The sequence below is a fragment of the Canis lupus genome, chromosome 8, assembly GCF_003254725.2.
Source record: "Canis lupus dingo isolate Sandy chromosome 8, ASM325472v2, whole genome shotgun sequence".
Classification (NCBI taxonomy): Eukaryota; Metazoa; Chordata; class Mammalia; order Carnivora; family Canidae; genus Canis; species Canis lupus.
This window is the reverse complement of record NC_064250.1, coordinates 44,773,378-44,797,897: the sequence shown is the minus strand read 5'-3', so window position 1 is coordinate 44,797,897 and position 24,520 is coordinate 44,773,378. Positions and strand designations below refer to the sequence as shown.

Here is a 24,520-nt window from a genome sequence, read left to right as displayed (position 1 = left end):
TAACTAAGAAATATGCTTTGCTTCATAAAACAGATATGCATCTATAAAATTCATTTTTCAAATAATTACTAAAATATAGACATTGAATTTACTAAATTAGAAAATTTTTAAATTATGACATTTTCTTAAGTATAAATAAAATTAGTAGAGATAATTGCTATCTCCTTCTATCTAAAAAATAAACACACATACACTTTTCAGACTGCTGTAGAGGAATAAAACACACTAAGATTAGCAGGTGATTTACAAGGACAGTTTTTATCAACAAGAACAGTAACAAGAAAATCTAATTTATGTTAATATATGGATCTTTCAAATCCTAATTTAAACTGAATAGGATTAAGAATTCTATAAACAATGAAATTACTTCATTTCACCTAATCTTAAAATGAGTATTTAGCATACTCTTTTATACAGTAACAACTTTTGAGAATGAGCATTTCTTAACAGGTTAAAATCTGACATAAAAGCAGTCAACAATATATTATTTGCACACACATTTTCCCCAATTACAAAAGGCTTTCATTATATAACATGACAAACTGTCTAAAATTTACATCTTTAGATGATTGTAAAAAGCTAAAACTTACAACAGAATTTCTAAGTTTTTCAGGCAGTGGATCTTTTACTTCAGACAGAGGATCTTCTGGATTTTTCTCTTCTGTTTTTGGAAAAATCTTGGATTGTACCAAAGAGCTTTAAATTAAAAAAAAAAAAAAAAAAGAAAGAAAGAAAGAAAAGAAAGGAAGAAAGAAGGAAGGAAAAATAATAAAAAATCAATTCATAACGTGAAAACCAGTACTTCAAATGACAAATGAAGTTTATGACAAGTGTTCCGGGGTGCCTGGGTGGTGCAATAGAGTAAGCATATCCAACTCTTGGTTTGGACTCAGGTCCTGACCTCAGGGTGGTGGTACTGAGCTCCATGCTGGGTTCCTACATTCAGCTCTGTCTGCTTGAGATTCTCTCTTTCTCTCCCTCTGCCCCTCCCACTCATGCACACAGGCACACTCACTCTCTAAATAAGTAAATCTTACAAAAAAAAAAAATCAAGCATTCCAAGCATATTTAATCATTAGTAACTGATAATTTCTAAAAAGTTTACAATACTATAAATAAGCATATAAGAATATTTTTATTAAAACATAATTTTTAGAAGAGAAAAAGCTAACGAACAATCCTAGCTAAATTGATTAGAATGATCCAAAGTTAATATATTTGAAACCCAATACAGTTAAGTCAACAGCACTTTGACAAGGTGGTGGGAAAACAGATCTTAAGTTAAATCTGGAAGAAATCCAAACTTATTTAAATTTCTTTAATTCAGTAACAATTGATTGCACTTACAAAAGTACAGATGGATCACTGCTTTGTCGGCTGAGATGATAGGATATTGCCACTAATAAACCACAAAAAATGGAGAAAAGTACTGGAATATGCTGGCCATCCCAAGAATCCTGTTGGAAAAAAATGTTCTGTTTCAGAGAACAATATGCTTTTACTTTATCATCTATTATATTATCCTTTCATGTCAGTATTTTGGAGGAAGATAACTAAATTTAACAAAAAAATTTTAGCCATATTATCAATTGTATTCTTTTCTAGATAAATTTAGATTTATTACTTTCTGATGAACTAGAACTTTACTAGATCATCTTCAGGTTTCTTTTGGTACTAAAGCTCTATTTATACACTAGGAATGAAACATTTGCGTCGGATAGATGTCGCTCTTGATTTCTTTCATATTTCATGTGGTATTAAGCTTACGGTAAACTACATTCTCCCTTTAGAAAAATGAAATAACTTGGTGCACACGTCTGATTATGTATAATAGAGGAGGGAAAAAGCAACACATAGTACAACACATTAGATAAAACAGAATGCTGACATCGCTGTGCTTTTATCCTGATACCTTTGCTCATAATATGCTGCCATTTTATCTTCCAGAAAACTGAGTAGGCATTCAGTGCTCTTGAATAATGAACTCCATATTCCCCAAAATAAATAATGCAAAGGCTAGCTTCTAAAGTCAACCAAACATGTGGATGTAGATACGCATTTCATGTCTGCTCACTGCAAGATTTCTGGAGTCTACTAGCAAGATATCTGGTAAAGAGTAGATAATACTGACAAAAGGAATAGTTAAAAATTCTTAAGTATGGCCAGTGAGGTAAACAGCATACTATTCCTTCTTTCTCTGGGACTCAAGAAGCGGGAATGGTAGGAGTGGGAATCCAAATGGTTGTTTATTATAGTACTTGGGTTTTTTTCCCCATTTAATAATAAAGTCTTGAAAATTGTTACACATCACACAACATACAGATCTTTCTGTAATGGCTACATCAAAACATCATTATCATCATATTGAACACTATATATTAAGCCCCATTCTTAGATCTTTGCTATTTCCTAAACAATTTTTTTTAAGATTTTATTTATTCATGAGAGACACACACACACACACAGAGAGAGAGAGAGAGAGAGAGAGAGAGGCAGAGACACAAGCAGGGGGAGGAGGCTCCATGCAGGGAGCCTGATGTGGGACTCAATCCCAGGACTCTAGAATCATGCCCTAGGCTAAAGGCAGGCCCTCAACCGCTGAGCCTTCCTGGGTTCCCCTTCCTAAACAATTCTTATGACCATCCTTAGAGATATATACCACTGCTCCCCAATTTACAGATGAGAAACTGAGGCACAAAGGGTTCAAGTAATTTGTTAAGTGATAAAGTCAAGAACTGAACCTTCTGATGATTGGATTTACTGAGAAGGAAGTTAAGCAATATAGGAGTTTGAGAATGAAAGGGAGATAAATACATAAGGAAATAAAAGAGAAACTGTGTGTAGGAATAGCATTTGCACAGTGATAATCAGGGAAACATATCAGGTATATGAGACAGGCAAGGAAGACCATGTGTGGTCGAGATGTGCAGTGAGAGGTGAAAGTAAGTTAGCCTACAGCTTCCATAAAGCAGAGTCCATGGATAATGCATAAAACTTGACAATATACACAAAGCGTAAAGTTAGTTACTTAGACATAGGGGGGCAAATACCAAAACAATCAACATAAAGAATTGAAAGTGGCAACTCTAAGGAAGGGATAGAGAGGGGATGGTTATTCCTGGCAATACGTATTGTAGAATTATCTGATTCTTTGAAAGATATACATGTACAATTTTAGTAAACATTAAAACTAATAAAAAAGATTTCCAGTACATCTACTTTAGAAAACTGGCAATTCCATTTCAGGGATTTACCCAAGAAAAATGAAAACATGTGTATGTTCATTGCAGCTTTATTCATAATATTCTTAAACTCTAAACAACTCAGATGTTCACTTCTAAGGCAACAGAGAAGTTGACATATACATATAATGGGAGTAGGGATGATTTAAAACTAAATGGGGTATTTTCCTGCAGGAAAAAGGAACACAATAATTTGGATGAATCTCAAAACATTATATTGAACAAAATATATCAGCTACAAAAGAGGTGTGATTCCATTTGTATGAATTTCAAGAACACCAAGTCTACAGTAAAAGTAGTTGGGGCGGGGGGGGGGGAATTAAAAGGAATATGAGGGAAATTTCTCATGGTGATGGAACTACATCTTGGTAAGGGTGTGTATTATAAAGGTATATGTATTTGTTAAAATTTATCAAACTGTCTAAGATACATGGATTTCTTATATAAAGAAATATATAAATTCTTCCTCAACTAAAGCAAAACAAGTGTTTGGAGAAAACTAAAAATTCCTGCTTTCATCTGACAAATTCTTGACACTACTTTTTTATTGCTCTCAGACAAAAGAAAAGCATACTTAAATTGATCTCAAAATCACTTATTTATATCAAGAATTTAGAATACTCATACATTCAATATAATTCATGAATATTTAAATAGATAGTAACTACAACCTTTATTGAATCACTAACTAGAAAAACAAATAGCAAAACAAACCAAACCACGTGATTTTTCAATGAACTCTGGTTAGAAGTGGGAGAAATTGCAGTAACTATGAAAAAACAAAACAGAAGTTGACCGACTTTGACAGATTAAAAGATGGGTTTGTTCTACCCACTGTAGTGGGTTTGAACATCCAAATTCTAGCAATCTCTTAAAAAATATGAAAGGGATCCCTGAGTGGCGCAGCGGTTTGGCGCCTGCCTTTGGCCCAGGGCGCGATCCTGGAGACCCGGGATCGAATCCCACGTCGGGCTCCCAGTGCATGGAGCCTGCTTCTCCCTCTGCCTATGTCTCTGCCTCTCTCTCTCTTTCTGTGTGACTATCATAAATAAATAAAAATTAAAAAAAAAAAAATGAAAGCATCAGGCAGCCCAGGTGGCTCAACGGTTTAGCGCCACCTTCAGCCCAGGGTGTGATCCTGGGGACCCAGGATCGAGTCCCACATCGGGCTCCCTGCATGGGGCCTGCTTCTCCCCCTGCCTGTGTCTCTGCCTTTCTGTGTGTCTCTTGTGAATAAATAAAATCTTTAAAAAAAATATGAAAGCATCTAGAAAGTATACACACATTATTAGGATGCACTAAAGTTGTTTTAGAAAAAAATTTTTAGCTTTTAATGAGCTAAAAAAGTTCAAGGAAAAATGAAAGAATAAACAAAAGGAAAACAAATCAATCAAATATAACAAATATAAACAGAAATAACAAATATAAAAGTCTGTATAGATAAAAAGAAAATCCATTCCTAAAGGTATGTAATAATGCCTCCCAATGTATCCAACTGCCCAGAAGTAACTATGGTTATAAATTTCTTGTATATTCTTCTATGATTATTCTATGTATATACAAGCCATTGGGTATGTTTAAAAAAAAAAGCACAAAGGAAACATCCATTTGGGGGGGATATTACCTTCCTTTTTATTAAAACACACACATACACACACAAATGTGATATATATAGCACACCCATACAGGAATATTATTCAACCTTAAAAAGGAAGGAAATCTTGTCATTTGCAACAACATGGATGAAACTGGATGGCATTAAGCTAACTGAAATAAGCCAGACAGAGAAGAGAAATACTTCATGGTATTATGTATACGTGAAATTTTTTTTTTCAAAGAAAAAGTCAAATTCATAGAAACAGAATAGAAAATAGCTGCCAGAGACTGGGAGGTTGGGGAAATAGGGAAAGGTTGGTAAAGGAGTATAAACTTTCAGTAAAGGTCTGGCGGGGGGGGGGGGGGGGGTTAGAAATAAGTGAAAGTCAAAAGGTACAAATACTTCTGGTTATAGGATAACTAAGTCATTAAAATGTAATGCAAACCATGGCAACAGTATTTAATAAGACAGCACTGCATATTTGAAAGTTGCTAGGAGAAAGATCTTAAAAGTTCTCATTAGAATGTACACAAAAAAGCTTTGTAACTGTATGAACAATATTTACCTATTGTGATTATTTCATAATACACACAATTAAATTATGTTGTACATCTGAAACTAATCTAATGATACATGTCAATTATATGTCATTAAAAATTAAATAAACTTAAAAATATTTTACAAGGATGAATAAGGTCTGAAGATCTAATGTATAACATAATGACTATGGTTGATAACACTATTGTATAACCGAAATTTGCTAAGAGTAGAACTTAAATGCTCTCACCAAAACAAAACAAAATAAGATAAATATGAGGTAATAAATGTATTAACTTGATGAGGGGAATCCTTTCACAGTGATTCAGATCATCAAATACACTTTTAATGTCTTATTTTATTTGTTGATTATACTTCAATAAATCTTGAAAAAACAAATGGCTTGTCTTGAAAATCATTCCACATTACCATATAAAAATGTTCTAAATCTGCAGATTTACTGTAAGGGTGACATGTAAAACTAAAAGAGTATAATGAAACGTCACCAACAAAGAAGAAAATAATTTATCTTCCTGTGTACCTTTAGGATTCTTTGGCAGTTTTATAATTGCTCTTCTTCTGCTAGATAATTAGAGTTAAATAGCCCATTGTACACTGGTCTAGAAAACTTATTGCACTGTTAACTTCTACGATTCCAACTTCCAAATAATGATTCACTTTCCAAAACATGTCTTAAAGCACAGATCTAAAATCTGTACCGTAGGATGGTTTACAGGCAGTGCACCTTGGAGAAGTTTGCATTTGGATCTTGCTGCCTCCAATTCTTTCCTTGGTTTAGCTCCATCAAGTATTTCCCTCTCTACTGGGTACCCCCCACCTTGAAATGAAATCAAGTCTCAGATCTTTTAAAAAATAAAAACCTGAAAACAACCCCCATTATGTACACATTATCCAACTATATTTTAGAAAGAGTATCTTACATTTCCTTAATATTTACTCAAACCCAATCTTATATTCATCTAGCTTCCTCCGCAAAAACATCAAAGAAGTGGTTTGTTGAAGTCACCAATAACCTGTTAACTGCCAAATTCAATAAAAACTTTTTTCAGACAATTCTGCCTCTGAAGTTTCCTTTGTGAGATTCTGTTCTATCCATCACTTAAATATCAGCATTTTCCAGGGTTCTATCTGCATCCATTTCCTCTTGTCAACCCAGGTTAGCAGTCTTTTACTTACATTTTCACTGAGTTGATGAATCCTAAATCTTTTCATCATTATCTCAAACCTCTCTACATAAACTACCCACTATGCATCTCTCAAATACCCCATAGATGTCATCAAATTAATGTGTCCATCTATAAACAACCACCTTCCTCGCTAAACTCAGAGATCTCCAATCTTAGGCACTAGTATCACTATCTAACCAGCTGTTCAAGCCAGACTCTACCCAGAAGTCATGCTGGACTCTCTTTTGGCTTTTTTCTCTTTATCCATAGAGTCTCCAAATACATTCACTGAATCTAATTTTAGTTTGGTCCCTCATAATTTCAAGATTGCAATACAACTCACCCGATTTCTGATCTTTCTTGATTATATTTCAATCTCCTTTCACACCAGAGACTATAAGTAATCTTTTTGAAACGCAACACTGATCATTTCTTTACCTTACCTAAAATATTCTGATAGTCTCTTAAAAAAAATTATGATGGCCTTCCATCTCCACACCAGTAAGTTCAGGGTAAGATATTTCATAATCCAGCTACTGCTTACGTTTCCAGCCTTACTAAAGGCCATCTTTCCTCATGTACCCAAAAACCTCCAGCAATTTCAAATTATTTGCTGCTTCCTGTACACAACACATTTTCTTGAGAGCTCCATGGCTCTTCATCCCTTATTTCAACTAGCTAATTTCTGTTTGTCAAATATTGGTTAAAAAGCGAACTCCCTTGGAAAATTATCTTTAATTCCTTTTGGCTGAATAAGGTGATAACTTATATGCCTATACCACTCTGTTTTCATAGCCTTCATCATCCTCTACTGAAAGTGTTGACTGACTTATTAATCACATCTAACAGACAAGCAACTTAAAAGCAGGAAATGGTGTTTAGCACAGTAACAGGCACACAGTAAACATTCCCTAAATGCTACTGTATAAATGATGCAAAAAAGGATGCTATGGATCACTTTTCTTAGTCCTTTCAACCCTATCATCCTCTGGTTGTCTTGCATTAAAGATTAAAAAAAAATAAAACTTGAGGTTGAGAATTGTTTACAAGAAATTTAAGATTTTTATGTTTACAACTTGGTGACAATCTTTTTAAAATAGGGCTAATTGGGATGCCTGGGTGGCTCAGTGGTTGAGCATCTGCCTTCAGCTCAGGGCATGATTCCGGGGTCCAGGATCGAGTCCTGCAACAGGCTCCCTGCAAGGAGCCTACTTCTCCCTCTGCCTAAGTCCCTGCCTCTCTCTTTCTGTGTCTCTCATGAATGAATGAATGAATGAATGAATGAATAGATAAATAAATAAATAAAATGAAGCTAATTAAGGCTCATCCAGATCTTTGTAAGTCAATAATGACATTAAATTTCAGTGCATTAATTTTGACTAGAATGTATCTTAACTTGCAGTCCTTGGCACTTGTGCTCAGAAGCTTCAAGAAATCTTGATGTGAATAAGACATATATATATTCTTAAAGATCTAAAATTAATTTCATATTGTTATTATCACCAACCTAGTTTTAATAATCTGTTTCTAATATTAACCTATGATTACTACCTGAAAAAGGATTTACTTTTAATAATCGTTAACCATGAAATTGCTTTCAAATTCAAAGTAAACAAGAATGAAAATAATGCTCAAAATACAAAAATCATGGAAATCAATGCTACAATGGCCCCAGGGAGAAAGAGGGAAGGTGGCTTACATCATTATTAGTCAATTAAAAACAATCTTCACATAGAAAAATAGCCTTAAACATAAAATTGTACTATCATGTATTGCTCACCTTTAAAGCGCCATAACACAATCCATACAGTAAGGCTACTGCCACAATGCTACAGATAAAACTGTAAAGTGCTGCAAGCAAACTTGTAGTGGCTAGACAAGAAAATGAAAAAAATTTAGCATTTTATAAACATTTATGGAAAAAACACATCTTAAAAGGCCACTGAAAAGTATGTAAAATGTTGTAATACTGACTACAATGAAATATCTACTCATTTGATTTTTAAAAATTCAGTCAAATTCAGTTACATTATCCTATCCTTTCAAAAGATTTTAAAGTGACAAAGGTTTACTACCCACAATTTTTGATACAAGACAAATATATCCACCTTATAAGTAATAAATGTTTATACACAGCAGAAAAAAACCGTACCTATATTATGCTTCAAGAATGTATCTTCTTATTTACAAAAGTATGGGGAAATGAAGCTTGTGGAGGCTTAAAACAACTGGCAATGTATTAGGTATTCACCAAAAGATATTAGTCTCTGTAAACAGAACTAGTATTACCCAAAGAAGTACATTTATATTCCCATGTGTTAATTAACTCTCACAAAAAAGTACAGATCTAATTACTAATAACAAAAAGTAGACCCATCTCTTCAGTAAGTGGCTTTGGGAAAACTGGACAGCTACACACCAAAGAATGAAACTAGACCACTTTCTTACACCATACACAAAAATAAGTTCAAAATGGGTAAAAGATCTAAATATAAGACAGGAAACCATAAAACCTCTAAAAGAAAACATAAACAGTAATCTCTTGGACATTGGCCTTAGCAATATTTTCCCAGGATCTGTCTCCTCAAGCAGAGGAAACAAAAGCAAAAATAAACAATTAGACTACATCAAACTGAAAAAGCTTTGCAGAGTGCAGGAATCTAAGAACAAAACAAAAAGGCAGTCTACTGAAGGGAAGAAGATATCTGCAAATGACATGTTCGATAAAGGGTTAATATCCAAAATATATTTTTAAAAAACCTCATACAACTCAACATTGGCAAAACACATAAATAATCCAATTAAAACATACAGAGGACTTGAATAGACATTTTTCCAAGGAAGACACATAGCTGGCCAACAGATACATGGAAAGACATTCAGCATCACTAATCATCAGGGAAATGCAAACCAAAACCACAATCAATGTCAGCTCATACTAGTCATAGTGGCTAGCATCAAAAAGACAAGAAATAGTAAGTGCTGGCGAGAATGTGGAGAAAAAGGAGCCCTCATGCAACTGTTGATGGGAATATAAATTGGTGCAGCCTCTAAGGAAAACAGTATGGAGGTTCTTTAAAAAATTAAAAGTGGAACTACCATATGATCCAGTGACTCCATTTCTGGCTATTTACCCAAGAGAGTGAAAACGCTAATTCAAAAAGATATATGCACCACTATATTTATTGCAGCATTATTTAACAAGAGTCAAGATATGGAAGCAACACAAGTGTCCTTCAACAGATGAATGGATAAAGACTTAGCCACAAACATGAATGAAATACTGCCATTTGTAACAACAACATGGATGGACCTACAGGTCATTATTCTAAGTGAAGTAAGTCAGACAAAAAAAGACAAATACTGTATGATTCACTCACATGTGGAATCTAAAAAACAAAACAAAAAACAAAAACAGAGAGAGACTCAAGAACACGTAACAAATTAGTGGTTGCCAAACTGAGGGGATGGGCAAAATAGGTGAAAGGGATAAAGAGACAAACTTCCAGTTATAAAATAAATAAATCACAGAATGAAAAGTACAGCATAGGGAATACAGTCAATAATACTGTAATAACTGTGTGGAGTGACAGGTGATAACTACACTTACAGTGGTAAGCATTTTTTTAATGTTTATAATTACTGAATCACTATGTCATATACTTGAAACTAATATAATATTGTATGTCAACATCAACTATATTTTAATAAAAAATTTTCTTAAATTCTATTCTGATAAGTGGAAAAAAATAGATTCAGTGGGATTATTAATAATAAGGACTAGGGGATGGCTAAGATAGTTACCCTTTATTTTTAAAATATGGATACAAGATTTTTGTTAATAGTAATTTTATATGGTAATCATAAAAAGATCTACATGAAAAAAATTTTCTTTAGGCAATATTAAAAAACTAACACCTTGCACAAGTTTGTAAATGACAATATGATGAAGCCCACTATTATAAATTACCTACCCGAAGCCCCCTCCATGCCCTAAATACTCAAACAGTCTTCTACCCATTAATCTATGAAGACCAGCTTACTCCTAATTCATACCCCTTCAAAAATTTTTCAAACACTAAAAATGCCCTAGATTCATAGCAACATAGAAAGAGATTAAGATTACTTAAAATTTAAGCTACAATAACATTTTATCAACAGAGATGATTTCAATGCATATGCTTGGAAGATATGGACTACAAATGTGGAGTATGAAGAGAAACAGATCACAAAAGTTATATAGTAATTCTTTCCCTTTCATATTTTTTCTCTAGTTGTACACTCATCTTTCAAGTAAAATTTTAAATGGTTAAGTTATATAACAATGTATTTTAACCACAGTGTCCATAAAATTATTTTCAAGTTCTGCAAACCATTATCCATTTCAGAGTAATACTGGTATGGTCTTTCTCATTTTCAAAGTAAAATATACATGTAAGAGGGGAATAAATTTCTAAGTGTATCAATCCATACCCATATATCTTACTCTAAACACAGAGATACTTCTAAAAATCTTATCTAGTAAAATATTTTACTAAAAGCATCTGGTTTTGGCGTTTCCATTCTAAAGAAATAACAGAGCTCTGAAACCATAATCAGAGACATACCAAATAAACTAGTACAGAATCCAAATATAATGTCATGTGTCAGAAGTCAATTTATTTGGGATAGGCTTTCACAAATATTTCATAAGTTTATACAGATTCCATCTAAACTCACTACAACTTTTAGTTTTAGATAATGGTACTTCATCACTTCTTATAATGTAATTCCATTATTCCTGGATCTTTCAAAAAAGTGGCAGATCTGACTACTTTGTTCTATCTACAAATTAATTCCTGCTCAGTCTTTAATTATTAAATAAATGCCTTTTTCTTTTTAATTTCAATTCTAAAATGAAAATTAGAAAGGTATTTTAATGTTACTTTATTAATAAACTGTAAAACTATAATCTGTAATTTTTAAAAGAAACTACTCACCATTACCACCAAAGATATGAATATCCAATTGCTCACAAAGGTACATTACAAATGTATTCACTTGAGGCAGGAGACCAATGAAAAATACTATTGGGAAACAGAGTGTAAACACTACAGAAGAAAAGAAAAGCATGTTAAAAACATATATAACAATCATCCTTTTGTTCATTTTAAGATCATAAATGATCTTAAGATCATTTAAGATCATAAATGATTAAAAAAATACAAAATGTATATGAATACAAAAATTAAAACAATTTTTTAAAAAACATCATTTTAAATTGTTTCTTTCTACATGACTGCTTGGGTATTAAATAAATTTTTCAATGATAAAGAACAGCTTTTAAAATTATTTCAACCATTTTCATATAATAGTTATCTGAGATGTAGAATCAAAGGAAAACTTTAAGAACATTTGCTTCAAGAACAGAACTTTTTCATTAACTTTTTCCATTGTAATAGCCCTATAGTTTTGTTCCTCATGGAGAGGATTACAATAAACAGCAAAGGAAGCCTATTAAAATCATTTTTAACTATGTAACTGATCTGTTTATCAGGGAACTATTTGTATACAAATAAATTTATGTTAAGATCTGAGATACTTTAAAGACAACTCACCTATAACTAAATCCCTGGCTGATATAAGCACCAGTGGATTAGTGAAAGTTATTCCATATAATTTGAACTTGGTTGTAGTAAGGTTTCTGCTACCATAATCCAAGAGCCAAATAAGACCACAACATAAACAGAAATAAACTGGTCTACTGTAGGCAATGATACGATTATGACCCTGAAAATGATATTTAAAAAAAGAAAGTCATGTTAGTTGATTTTAAGAATTACAACTAGCTATTGAGATCTTTGGTAGCTTATATTCTAAGGATTCAAAATGTATCCACATGGAAGCAAAGTTTCTGACTGTGGCAGAAGGAAATTACAAATACAGGAAGGAAGAATAGAATGAACCCTGTGGTACAGGACTGAAATCAGACGTATCAGTATGAACTTATTATTTTTAATGCACAGATAGCTATAAGATGTGTGTATACATATATGTGTGCACGTGTATATACACAAATATATTTCTTAGCTTTATCCATTCAGAGGGCCCAGAAGCAATGACATTCTAGTAATAAACATTACTAGCATCAAGATTTTAGTTTACAAATAACACATTGACTAAAAAAACTAGGCCTTCACAGAGAAAAGGCTGGTTTTGGGCTAGGGTAGGGAAAGTATAGATTAGCCTGGAACATACTGTGAAAAGGAAGGAAGTACTTAAAGACTGATAAGGATAAATCAAAAGAACAGGAAGGGCAGCGTGTGGGCTTCCAATGGCCAAATCAGGGACAATTTGTCCATCAAAATAAATATAACATTATAGTTCACTGAATAAAACATGAATCCACAGCAATACAAATAAGTAAGCACAGAAAGAAAAATTCTCCCTTATAGTAAAAAGTCAACTGATAAATGTGTAAGGAATGATGGGATTAGAAAATCACTATTTGGCAACCATCAAATGATAAATGATGCAGGCAAGTAATAGCAATAGATTTATTGAAAACAAGTAGGTGGAAGTTTGTGGGGCAAGGAGACATAATATAAAATCTCAAATATTTTGCTATGAGACATTTATTAACTATTGGAAAAAAACAGTTCACATTACAATAATTAGTGGTTCTCAAAGGACTGGGAGGTAATTTTGCCCCCTAGAGGACATTTGGCAATGTCTGAAGACATTCTGGTGGTCTCAACTGGGGAGTGTGTTCCCAGCAGGCATCTAGTGGGTAGAGGTCAGAGGTAATGCTAGACATCCTATAACGTAGAGGACAGCACTCCTCCCTCCCACTGATTTTCAACAAAGAATTATCCAGCCCAAATATTAGTACTGCAGAGTCTGAAAACCCTGCAGATACTACCCTTAGCCAAAAGATGAAAGTTAATATGACTAGTAAAAGGATAAATTAGTATCATGTGCTTCCCAGTATGACACACTGAAAAGAACACAACACTTACATAATTTTCCTTCCAAAAAAGCATGTCCTGTATCTAATCAAAAGGACACATCAGACAAACTCAAATTAAGGGATGGTCTACAAAATTAATGGCAGGTACCCACCGAAAGTGTCAAAAGCATGAAAGACAAATACATACTAAAGAACTCCAGATTAAAGGAAGCTAAAAAGAACAAATGCAAAATCAGGGATTTTCTATTGTCAACTGAGTCAACGGAAATGCCTGAGTAAGATCTGTAGTTTAGAAAACAGTATTCTATCAATGTTCAATGTCCTGATTTTAATAATTATATTGAAACTAATCATGTAAAGGAATGCCTTTGTTTCTAAGAAAATACATGGAAGTCCTGGGGCACTGTGTCTACAATTCACTCTCAGAAAACTGTGTGTGGAGTGAATAGAGATGGGGGAAGTGGTGGAGAGAAACTAATAAAGGAATAGGCAAATATGGTAAATGTTCACACAGGGATCTGGGTAGATGGCATCAAGAATTCTTTGCACAGGAGCACCTGGGTGGCTCAGTCGGTTAAGCGTCTGCCTTTGGCTCAAGTCATGATCCCGGGGTCTGCTTCTCCCTTTGCCCCTCATTCCACTTGCCCATGTGCATGCACATGCTGTCTCTCTCCCCCTCCCTCTCAAATAAATATCTTAAAGAAAAAAAAATTATTCGTATAATCCTTATAACTTTTCCCTAAATTTCAAATTATGTCAAAATTTGAAGTTGAAAACAATGCTGCCATATATCATTACACTTCAAAAGCATTCTTAAAAAATATTAAACAATCACTTGAAAGGAAATCATTTGCTTTCTTGTTCTGTTTTGCTCATCTACACTATTCCAGTGTATGGGTAAAAATAATAATTATGGTCAAGAAAAAAGGCATCATCATAAACTGTTCTTGGGAGTCTGTTTTTGGACTATTTTAAAGAGAATGCCCTTTGGCATTCTTTCTGCTAAATACTTTATGGTCAGTTCTAAAATTGGATCACACTTCACAAAAAATACTGTTTAGTAATTAATATTCTTTTCCAAAGTCACAAAGTGAATAATAAAGTTTTTAATCTCCTCAGTGTCCATAGGTCTAAACACCAGATCAACTTATTACCTCTTTATTGTTGCTCTTAACAATTACCTAAGCAAAATAATATACAGTTCTCCCTACTTCAAAATTCTATTTTTTAATACTTACTGATGATTTATTCTTTAAAATTTATTAAACACAAGTTATTAAATAACTATGAGTTTATATGAACCATGTCTACCTAATTGATAACCTCCTCCTAAAAAAAGGTTGCCAAAAATGAATTATGCTCATTTTCAACTGAGATTTAGAGTCTACAATTACAATGCTATTTCACACTAATAAATCATCTATCTTTCTAGTAGAGCATCAAAAGTTAAATGAGAAAATAATAACATAAATCTTAATTCAATCTGACATACGACGAAAAGAAGGTTTTGATGAATGTTAGGGAATTACAACTTACATGTCTGGGAGAAGAAGAATCTGGTTGAACACTCTAAAAATGAAACAAAAGATAGATTATACTACTGAGATCCTGGTAACTTTATATGCAACCTTCAAAATGCCTGGAATAATTTCAAGTAAAAATTCCACAGCTAAGAAATAACCTATATTAATTTTGTTGAAATATCAACAGAAGATGAAACTCCAAATCACTATGATATCAAAGAGATCTCAAATCTTTCCTGACTCTTAAGCTTATTATTACTAATTAATAATTTGCATCTAGCTTAATATTTCTGAAATGGCATATGGTAGTTAGTCTATCTTACTCCTTGGCTCGTCACTACACATAAGTATAGTTAAGGTAGAAGCTTTCTTATATGATACCACTCCAATTCAGGAAATGCACAAAATATAGGTTAGTTTATAAGAAGAATTTTAGTTCAGCCCACAAATTCCAAGCTTACTAAATAATTCAAAAGTATTTGTTTTTAAAAATTATCTGCATTTTCACACCAAAATCATCAAGTTGTCTCCGTGTAAGAAATTTTATCAACTTTCCATAAAAATGTTCAAAACATATTTGGCAGCTACTTCCCAAATCATGACTTTTCTCCCAAGTTCCAATTCATTTCTAAGAGCATACCAAACAATTTCACTAAAATGATCTATCACCACCCTACAACTCTACAAAAGGCCAAGCTCACTAGGTTTGGCATGTGGTTCTTGGCTGGGTATGAGATCAGGTAAACTAAACTCTTTCGATTCCAACATCTGGCCTCTAAAAGCTTCTGGACCAGTCTTTCTTACTTCTCTTCATATTACTATTCTTCTAGTCAACTAGATTTTTTAAATCTAAAAAAAATTTTAAATTTCAATCATCCTTTATCTTCCTATGTCTAACCAGATTAACCTGAAAACAGTGGACAAAGTTAACAGGACAAGAGACACTGAAGCAAAGGAATGAATTTAAATAGTTTAAGGCAATAAAGAGATGGATTATAATGGTTGAAATAGAAAGAATAGAGGCCAAAAATTTTGACAGAGAATCACCAAATTTAATCAAAGTGACCTGATTACTTGTTATTAGGGATCGAGAAGTAAGGAACAGAGAGGTTTTAGGATTTTGAGTCAGTATACTACTGTCAAAAGCAAAGGAATCGGGAAAGAGAAATATTAATCAGAAGATGATGTGCTATTTTTAAAATGTGCCAAACTGCTTGTTAGATAGATAGGACTAAAGCTTTTGAGAAAGATGAAGACTTTGAGATATAAATCTGGACACATAAAAAAAAATCTGGACATAATTCATACATAGGAGGAACAACAAAAAAGTAATAAAAGAGGGTAACTTCACTGGCAAGGAGTAGCAAGCTGAAAAGAGGGCCAAATAAAACCCTAAAAAATTCTCATAAACTATGGAGTAGTCCAAAGACCAGAGAGGAATCAACAAAGGAAATTACAGTTATCTGAAAAGTAAGATAATCATCAGGGCAGGATAAAGTCACAGATGAACAATGAGGATAATATAAAAATAGAAGATAGTATTCATAGGTACTAAATGATACAGCACTCAAAAAAGGATGAAGAATGAAAAAAGACACAGATTTGGCAATTAGATTATTAGCCCACAAAGACTGCAACTTCAGTACAGCAATGAAGAAAAAAGTGTAGATGAGACTTGAAGAAATGAAGTTGGCACAGGTAGTTTTGCTGGATGTCTATCTATAAAGGACAGTTAACAGTATAAATGGAACTAAACAAATTGTTTTCAGGATGGGGGAGAGTTCTGCATGCTAGCATATACTGGGCAAATAACCAATACAAGCAAGAATTTCTACTAGCTCAGAAAAAAAGCAAATGATCCACATTAACAGTCCACACCGATTTTGCATGGAAAGTGAAAAATTAAGTATTTGATTTTTCCATTTTTAGAAAGCTTAAAATTAATAACATTTGGTATTTTCAAGCTACTGTTTATAAACAGTATACCAATTAAAGGAATACCAATCTTCTGGCTTTCAGTGTCCCAAAAATATATATATACTAGTCTTGACATTATTATACCTAACCACTGATGGATTTGAATAAATTTCATCTTACAGAATGGGGATAGGATAGTTGATGTTGATATTTTTTAAATGAATTTCAAGAATGTTAATTCTCATTTTAAACAAATGCCCAAATATTTTCTTCCAATAGTTCCTAGGAATCTTCATTTACACATCTTTTTTTTTTTTTTTAAAGTTTATATGTCCCTTTTGCTCCCTACCCAATCTACTGTAATCACCCAGGGAAAATAAATCTAAAAATTAACATATTACTATAATGCAATGAATGATACAAAACCTCTGCCTTGTAACACAAATATTATTCCCTAGTCTGAAAAGAAGAGAGATGCTGGTACCTTAAGTAGTGAGTATTGACAGCTGGCTATCACTAGGCAGAACTGGAAGACCCAGATATCTCTGAAGAAGCCTTGTATGAGAAGAATAGATCCCAAAAAAGCCACAAGGATAGCCAGGATGACAGCTAACACATTTTCCAGAATCTCACGATTTCTGTAGACAGAAAAATTTATGAGTAAGTAAGTATATCATCAATATAAGAAATTAAGAGTGAAAAAGTAGAGGACATCATGAAGAAGTTCATACTATGCTTGCTGAGATGATTTTTTGGTACTGGTTCTGAATAAGGTTTTGGAGCATACTGAAAAAGAAACTAGGTAATATGGAAAGTTAACACAAAACCCTAAGTGCAGATTAACCATGTAATTAAAGTAAGTAAGTAAAGTTCTAATTATAAGACATAATAATATTAGTTTCAATTTCTATTTTAAAAGTTTACTCTTCTTTAACATCTGCTTTTCTATAACATCTGTTGTCAAATAACTAAGGAACCTGAATAGTAAATAAAAGGAGATATACAAAGAAAACATTTTTTAAAAACTCAATATGGTTTCTAGAAAATTAAAATGGAAAAGTTATTTTATATGACAAAGTTTGTGACCAAATTTTGATACCAAGTGATTTCATTTTCTGCATTCTGAAATCATCTGAAATAACCTCAAAACTTAATAGATTACTTAAAAATAGACTTACATATATTGAAAATGAAGACAGTAGCAAAAACCATCAATGCTGCCTCTATCAAAGCTGCTGAGATAGTTCTATATTTTATTTAACTGAGACTGCAAAATAATATGATGACCCAGCTATTAAACATAGCAATGAAGATGATTTTTATATGTCGTACTGAAAAATAAGAATCTATCTCATTTTATTCATAAAATATTAAATACTTGTAAAAAGCCGGGTTTTTAAAAAAACATTTACCAACATGGGAACATATTCAATATATCTGCTATACAAAGAAAACGACACAAAACTGTATGTATAGAAAGATACAAGTTGTTATTTAAAAGCATACACATATAGGTTAAAAAAACAACATATCAAAATGATAGTATTAATAATGGTTCTCTCTGGGTAGAAGAATTATAGTTGGCCTTTTCCTATCTTAAAATCTTCATATATATTTAAATTTTCTAGAAAAGATAAAGAATTATTGTTATAATCATAAAATTTTTTATTAACTTGTTTCTTATTAAGTCAATGCCATATTTATAATCATCAATTGACCTAAAAAATTCACAAATATCTCTGTACTAATTCATTTTATAGTTCTCTCAGATGAAAACAAGTTTGATAGTATTTTCAAATCAATAAACACTGGTATTTTCATTTATTTTTACAAAGCAATTATAGAATTGCAGATTTGTCAAATCCAATGACTTTCAGCAGTTCTGCTATATTACATACTGTCTATAGTTCCCATCACTGTAGGTGTGCTCTCCTTCAGCTTTTGCTAGTATTTAATTTTGATGAGTCCAGTTTATCAACTTGTTCATTTATTGTTTTTGGTGTCATCTACAAAAGTTTGCCTAACCCAAGGTCACAAAAATTTTCTCCTACCGTGTTTTGTTTTGTTCCAGGAATTTTAGTGTTTTATATTTTTTAAATTTTATTTACTTATTTGCAAGAGAGAGAGTGTGGGAAAGAGAGAATACAGGAGGAGGGAGGGGTAGAGGGAAAGAGAGAAGCAGACTCCTTGCTGAGTAGGGGCTCTAAAGGACCCTGAGATCATGACCTGAGCTAAAGGCAGACACTTAACCCACTGAGCCACCCAGGCATCTGGAATTTTATCGCTCTAGATTTTACATTTAAACCTATGATTCATTTTGAGTTACTTTTTATAATTTTATAATATGGTGCAATGTAAGTATAAAAGGCGTTTTTCATATCAAAATCCAATGGTCCTAGGATCATTTATTGAAAAGACTATTATTTCTCTACTTAATTGATTTAGGGTATTATTTTGATGTCACTTAGGCCTGGAGTTTTCTTTATAGGCAGGTGTTTAGCCACAATTCCCATTTATTTAATATAGTACCATTAAGGTAATGTATGATGAACTATGATGATTTCTAGCTTTTAAGAAATTTGTCCATTGTCAAATTTATTTATATTTAACTGATCATAATACTTTCATTAATTTAATACCTGTAGAATCTGTGGTGATATCTTATCTCATTCCTGTTAAAGGCAATTTGCATCTTTTCTCTTTTTTTCCCTCTAATTAGACTGGCTAAAGGCTTATCTTTTTTTTTTTTTTTTAAGGTTTATCAATTTAATCAAGCTTTTGGTTTCCTTGATTTTTCTTTGTTTTTCTGTTTCCTCACAGATGTTTGCTTTATCCTTTACTATTTTCTCTCTTCTGCTTACTTGGGCTCACTGTGCTCTTCTTTCTCTAGTTTCTTAAGGTGGAAGGTGAAGCCATTGAACTGACTTTTCTTCTTATTTAGTGCTGTAAGTTCTCCTGAGTAGTATGTTACTGGTATCACCAAAATTATGATATGTTGTGTTCATTTTTATTCAGTTCAAAATACTTTTTAATTTCTCTCTTGATGTTTTTCTTTGATCCATGAGTTATGTAGAAGTATTATTTAGCTTCATTAAATATTTAGAGATTTCCCAAGAGTCTTTTTTAATTTTTTAAAAGATTTTATTTATTTATTCATGAGAGAGAGAGAGAGAGAGAGAGAGAGGCAGAAACACAGGCAGAGGGAGAAGTAGGCTCCATGCAGGGAGCCCGATGTGGGACTCAATCCCAGGACTCTAGGATCACGCCCTGAGCAGGCACTAAACTGCTGAGCCACCCAGGGATCCTGGGTCTTTTTGTTTTTATCTTATAGTTAATTCCACTATGGTTAGAGAACACATTATGTATGACTTGAATCCTTAAAATTTAACTCTGTTATTATGGTCCAGAATATGGTTTATCTTGGTTAATGTTTCAGCTGCACTTAAAAGAATGTGTAGTCTGTTGTTTTGAGTAGTGTTCAGTCAACTTAGGTTGGCTGCCAGGATTGTTCAAATCTGCAATGTCCTTGCTGATCTTCTACATATTTTTTTTTTTTTACATATTTTTTCTAATCAATTATTCAGAGAGGGGTACTGAATTCCACTGTAATTGTGAATTTTTCTATTTTCCTATTTCTGTTAGTTTTTATTTTGAAGCTCTGCTTTAAGTGTAAAAACATTCAGGATAGTTGACTCCTATGAGTTAACTGACCCCTTATCATTACAAAAAGTGACTTTATTTATTCTTGGTAATATTCTTGACTCTAAAATCTATTGTGTTGGGCAGCTCCAGTGGCTCAGCGGTTTAGAGCCACCTTCAGCCCAGGGTGTGGTCCTGGAAACCCAGGATCAAGTCCCACGTCAGGCTCCCTGCATGGAATGGAGCCTGCTTCTCCCTCTGCTTGTGTCTGTACCTCTCTCTCTCTGTGTCTCTCATGAATAAATAAATAAAATATATAAATCAATCAATCAATCTACTGTGTCTGACATTAATACAGCCACTCCAGCATTACTTTGATTAGTATCAGCATGGTATGCCTTTCCCAATCCTTTTACTTTTAACCTATTTCTGCCTTTATATTTGAAGTGCATTTCTTATAGACAACAAAGTCGGGTCTTGCTTTTTTTCCAATTCAATTTTTGACTTTTTCTATCTTGTCATTCATTTTCTATCTGTTGATCTGTTCTTGATCTCTTTTCCCTTGTTTTCTGCCTTCTTTTAGATTAACAGAGTCATTTTTATGAATCCATTTTATCTCCTTTTTTAACATCCTAGTTATAACTCTTTCTTTCATTTTAGTGGTTGGTTTAGGATTATAGTATACATTTTATGACAGTTTACTTCAAGTGATGTTATACCAATTCATACTTAATATAAGAATTTATAGTACTGGAAGCCCCTTGCCAACCTTATGCTACTATCATGAACTTTAATTTGTTATAAATCACCTGATACATTGTTATTCTTTTTTTTTATCTCTTAAAGAGATTTAATTAGCAAGAAAAAAGCCTTATATATTTGTCCATGTAGTTAACTTACCATTTCCAGTGATCTTTGTTCCTTTGGGTAGGTCCATATTTCCACTGTATTATTCTTTCTGCCTGAAAGACATCCCTTTAAAATATTTTGTAGTGAGGATCTGCCTGAGAAAAATTCTCTCAGTTTTTTGTAGTCTGAAAATGTCTTTTTCCATCTTGGTTTTTAAAAGATATTTTTTTCTGGGTACAGAATTCTAAGTTGACAGGTTTTTTACCTCTCCCTTTCAATACTTGCAACATGCTGATCCACTCTCTTCTTACTTGCATTATTTCCAGCAATAAATCTAATGTCTTACTTATCCTTGTTCCTCTGTACAAACTAAGTCTTTTTTTCCTCTTGCAGTTTTTAAGATTTTTACCACCGATTTTGAGCAATTATGTGCCTTGGTGTAGTTATTCTTCATGCTTCTTGTACTTGGGGTTCATGGACATTCTTGACTGTGTAGATTTAGAATTTTCATCAAATTTGAAAAGTTTTCCATTATTTCTTCAAAATTTTTTTCTCTCTTCCTGTCTCTTGAAGTTGTCCCACAGCTTACTTTCATTTGTTTATATATTGTTTTCACCGGGGGATAGGAGTGGGAGAGGATTCTTTTCTCTGTTTCATTTTACATAGTTTCTATTGCTATGGTTTCAAGTTCACTAATATTTTCTTCTGTGATGTCTAATTTACCATTAATTCCATCTGTTGTTTCATCTCAGACATTGCAGTTTTCATCTCTATAAAAGAACTATCTCAGTAAGTGTGACTTGGGTGTTTTAGAATATCTTTCATGTCGGAGTGCCTGGATGGCTCAGTTAGTTAAGCATCCAACTGTTGATTTTGGCTCAGGTCATGATCTCAGAGTCCTAGACTGAGGCCTCATGTCAGGCTCCCTACTCAGATGGCGGTCTGCTTCCCCCCTTTCTCTCTACCCCTCCTCTTACTTGCACACTCTCTGTCTCTCTAATTAATTAAACCATCTTTCATGTTCCTACTTAACTTTCTTTTAACATATGGAGTACAATTGTACTTGTTTTAATGTCTTTGATAGCTAATTCTAACATCTGTGACAATTACAGATTAGTTTCAATTGATTCATTATTTTCCTCATAAATCATGTTTAACTGCTTCTTGGCATTTTTGGCTAGATGTCATCATGAATCCTTTCACTGGATGCCAAGTAACAATTTTGAGATTTCTATAAATCTTCTTGAACTTTGTTAGGCTACTTGGAAACAGTTTGATCATTTTAGGTCTTGCTTTTATAATTTGTTTGGTGGGTCTGGAGCAGTATGCATGTTAGGGCTAATTACTCCCCACTTTTAAGGCAAAACTTTCTTGATTACTCTATACAATGCACCATAAAACATGAATTATGAACTTCTTCAATCAGACAGGTGGGAACAGGCACTATTCCTGTACCTGTGTGTCAGGACATCTGTTTGTCCATTTCTGTCCATCTATTTCTGACCTCAAGTAGTTTCTTTACATACATTTATAGATCAGTATACCCTGCTGAGCAGTTGTGGAGACCCAATGCAGAACTCTGAGGTTCTCTCTGTGAATAGCAGTCCTCTCTCCTATATTCTGTCCTATCTGCTCTGGGTCTCCCTGGACTCATAGCTCCATCTCCTCAACTCAGAAAGTCTGCTGGGCTCCACTTCAGTACCTTCTCCCTGTGTTGGAGCCAACAAGGAAAACTGGGAACTCTCTTACAGTAGTAAGCTGGGGCACTTGTAGGACTCCTATAATGTGTTTCCAATCTCTCAGGAATTAATGCCTTTGTTGTTTATATCCAATGTCCTGAAATGTTTCATGCATTTTTTTTTCTCTTTTTTTCATTGTTTCAGATAGGAGAGTAAATACAATCTTTATTACTCCTCTCAGTAGGAAGCACCAAGTTTTAATGGACTAATATTGTTAACTATTAAGACTAGTACTACAAAATAGGGAAACAGAAGTTTCCTCTAATACCTTTTATATTTAGAGTTATATTACCTATAACCTTATGATTATTAACACTTCATATTCTCTGGCTTTTAAGTACAGTTCCATGATCCTTATCGATGATAAAAAAAAAAAGGATTTTTTTGTATAAACATATTAAAATTGCCACCAAAAAGTTTTAAATGTTTGGGAGCCTTAAATACTTAAATTTTATCTCAAAAGGACCAAAACAGAAAACATTTTCTAACATGTTAACCAAGTAACAACCTCAATGGTTAGAGACATTTCAAGTTAAAAACAAAATCTACGCGTATCTTTAATATCACACTATATTCTCACCTATCAAACAGGGCCAAAAGTGTGAGTCTGTCAAAGTTAATGCCGATCCATAGCTGGGGTAAGATCCAAAAGCGATAATAGTGTTTAACCTTTTGAGCAGCTTCTTCTGTTGGACCATAAGTAGCTGCCAAGTCAGGGCTTAGATCAATGTCTTGTTGCTCCAATAAATCTGTATCGATGGTCAATAGTCTATTCAATCGAATCTGCGGAAGAGAGAGCTAAAAGAAAGTCAGCATGAAAGGCTGAAAATATCTTCCATCAAGTCATGATTCAATCAGCTCACAGATTATCTGAGCTCCCTTAATTCTCTACACTCCTTATAGACATTTTATGATCATAAACTACAAAAGGTGATAATAGGAAGTAAACAAAGCAAATTAATCAATAGTTCTTTTGGAAGAGTTGTATTGGAAAATGTATTTGAAATCTTAACACTGTATGATTGTGAATCCATTAAAATCATTTACTGTGAATCATTAGTGGCTTCTCTTTTCCTGTCACATTTATGGCTTTTCTCATTAAGCTTGAACCTCATTATCATGCTAAGTCTAAGCTCCTGAATTGGATCTAGTGCCTTCAACTCCCATTTCTTCCTATAGTCTCTTATCACAGTTGTTTTCAAGACCCTCTTACACCGCTTTTCTTCTTTTGTTTTGGCAGGCTACTCCTCAGAGGCTACACAGGAAGTTACCACATTACATTTCTTTTAGCTTTAATTCATCCACTCAACAGTTCACCAGTTTCCCCTTCTGCTGAAAGAG

The 24,520-nt window shown here is 33.2% G+C and overlaps 1 protein-coding gene across 16 annotated transcripts in view; it reads right to left on the bottom strand.

Moving 5' to 3' along the window:
• The window catches only part of PCNX1 (pecanex 1), a 163,255-nt gene that overhangs the window by 48,384 nt on the left and 90,351 nt on the right, over positions 1 to 24,520 (bottom strand). For 11 of the 16 annotated variants that reach the window (XM_035719475.2, XM_035719481.2, XM_049113320.1 and 8 more), the window contains 8 exons: positions 23,760 to 23,977; positions 17,437 to 17,590; positions 15,049 to 15,081; positions 12,161 to 12,332; positions 11,543 to 11,653; positions 8,344 to 8,435; positions 1,348 to 1,457; positions 591 to 696 (listed from right to left, as the gene is read on the bottom strand). In XM_035719475.2, the coding sequence (XP_035575368.2) occupies positions 591 to 696; positions 1,348 to 1,457; positions 8,344 to 8,435; positions 11,543 to 11,653; positions 12,161 to 12,332; positions 15,049 to 15,081; positions 17,437 to 17,590; positions 23,760 to 23,977 (996 nt within the window). The remainder of the gene's footprint in view (positions 1 to 590; positions 697 to 1,347; positions 1,458 to 8,343; positions 8,436 to 11,542; positions 11,654 to 12,160; positions 12,333 to 15,048; positions 15,082 to 17,436; positions 17,591 to 23,759; positions 23,978 to 24,520) is intronic. The other 5 variants (XM_049113321.1, XM_049113325.1, XM_049113328.1 and 2 more) reach the window with 1 other exon arrangement.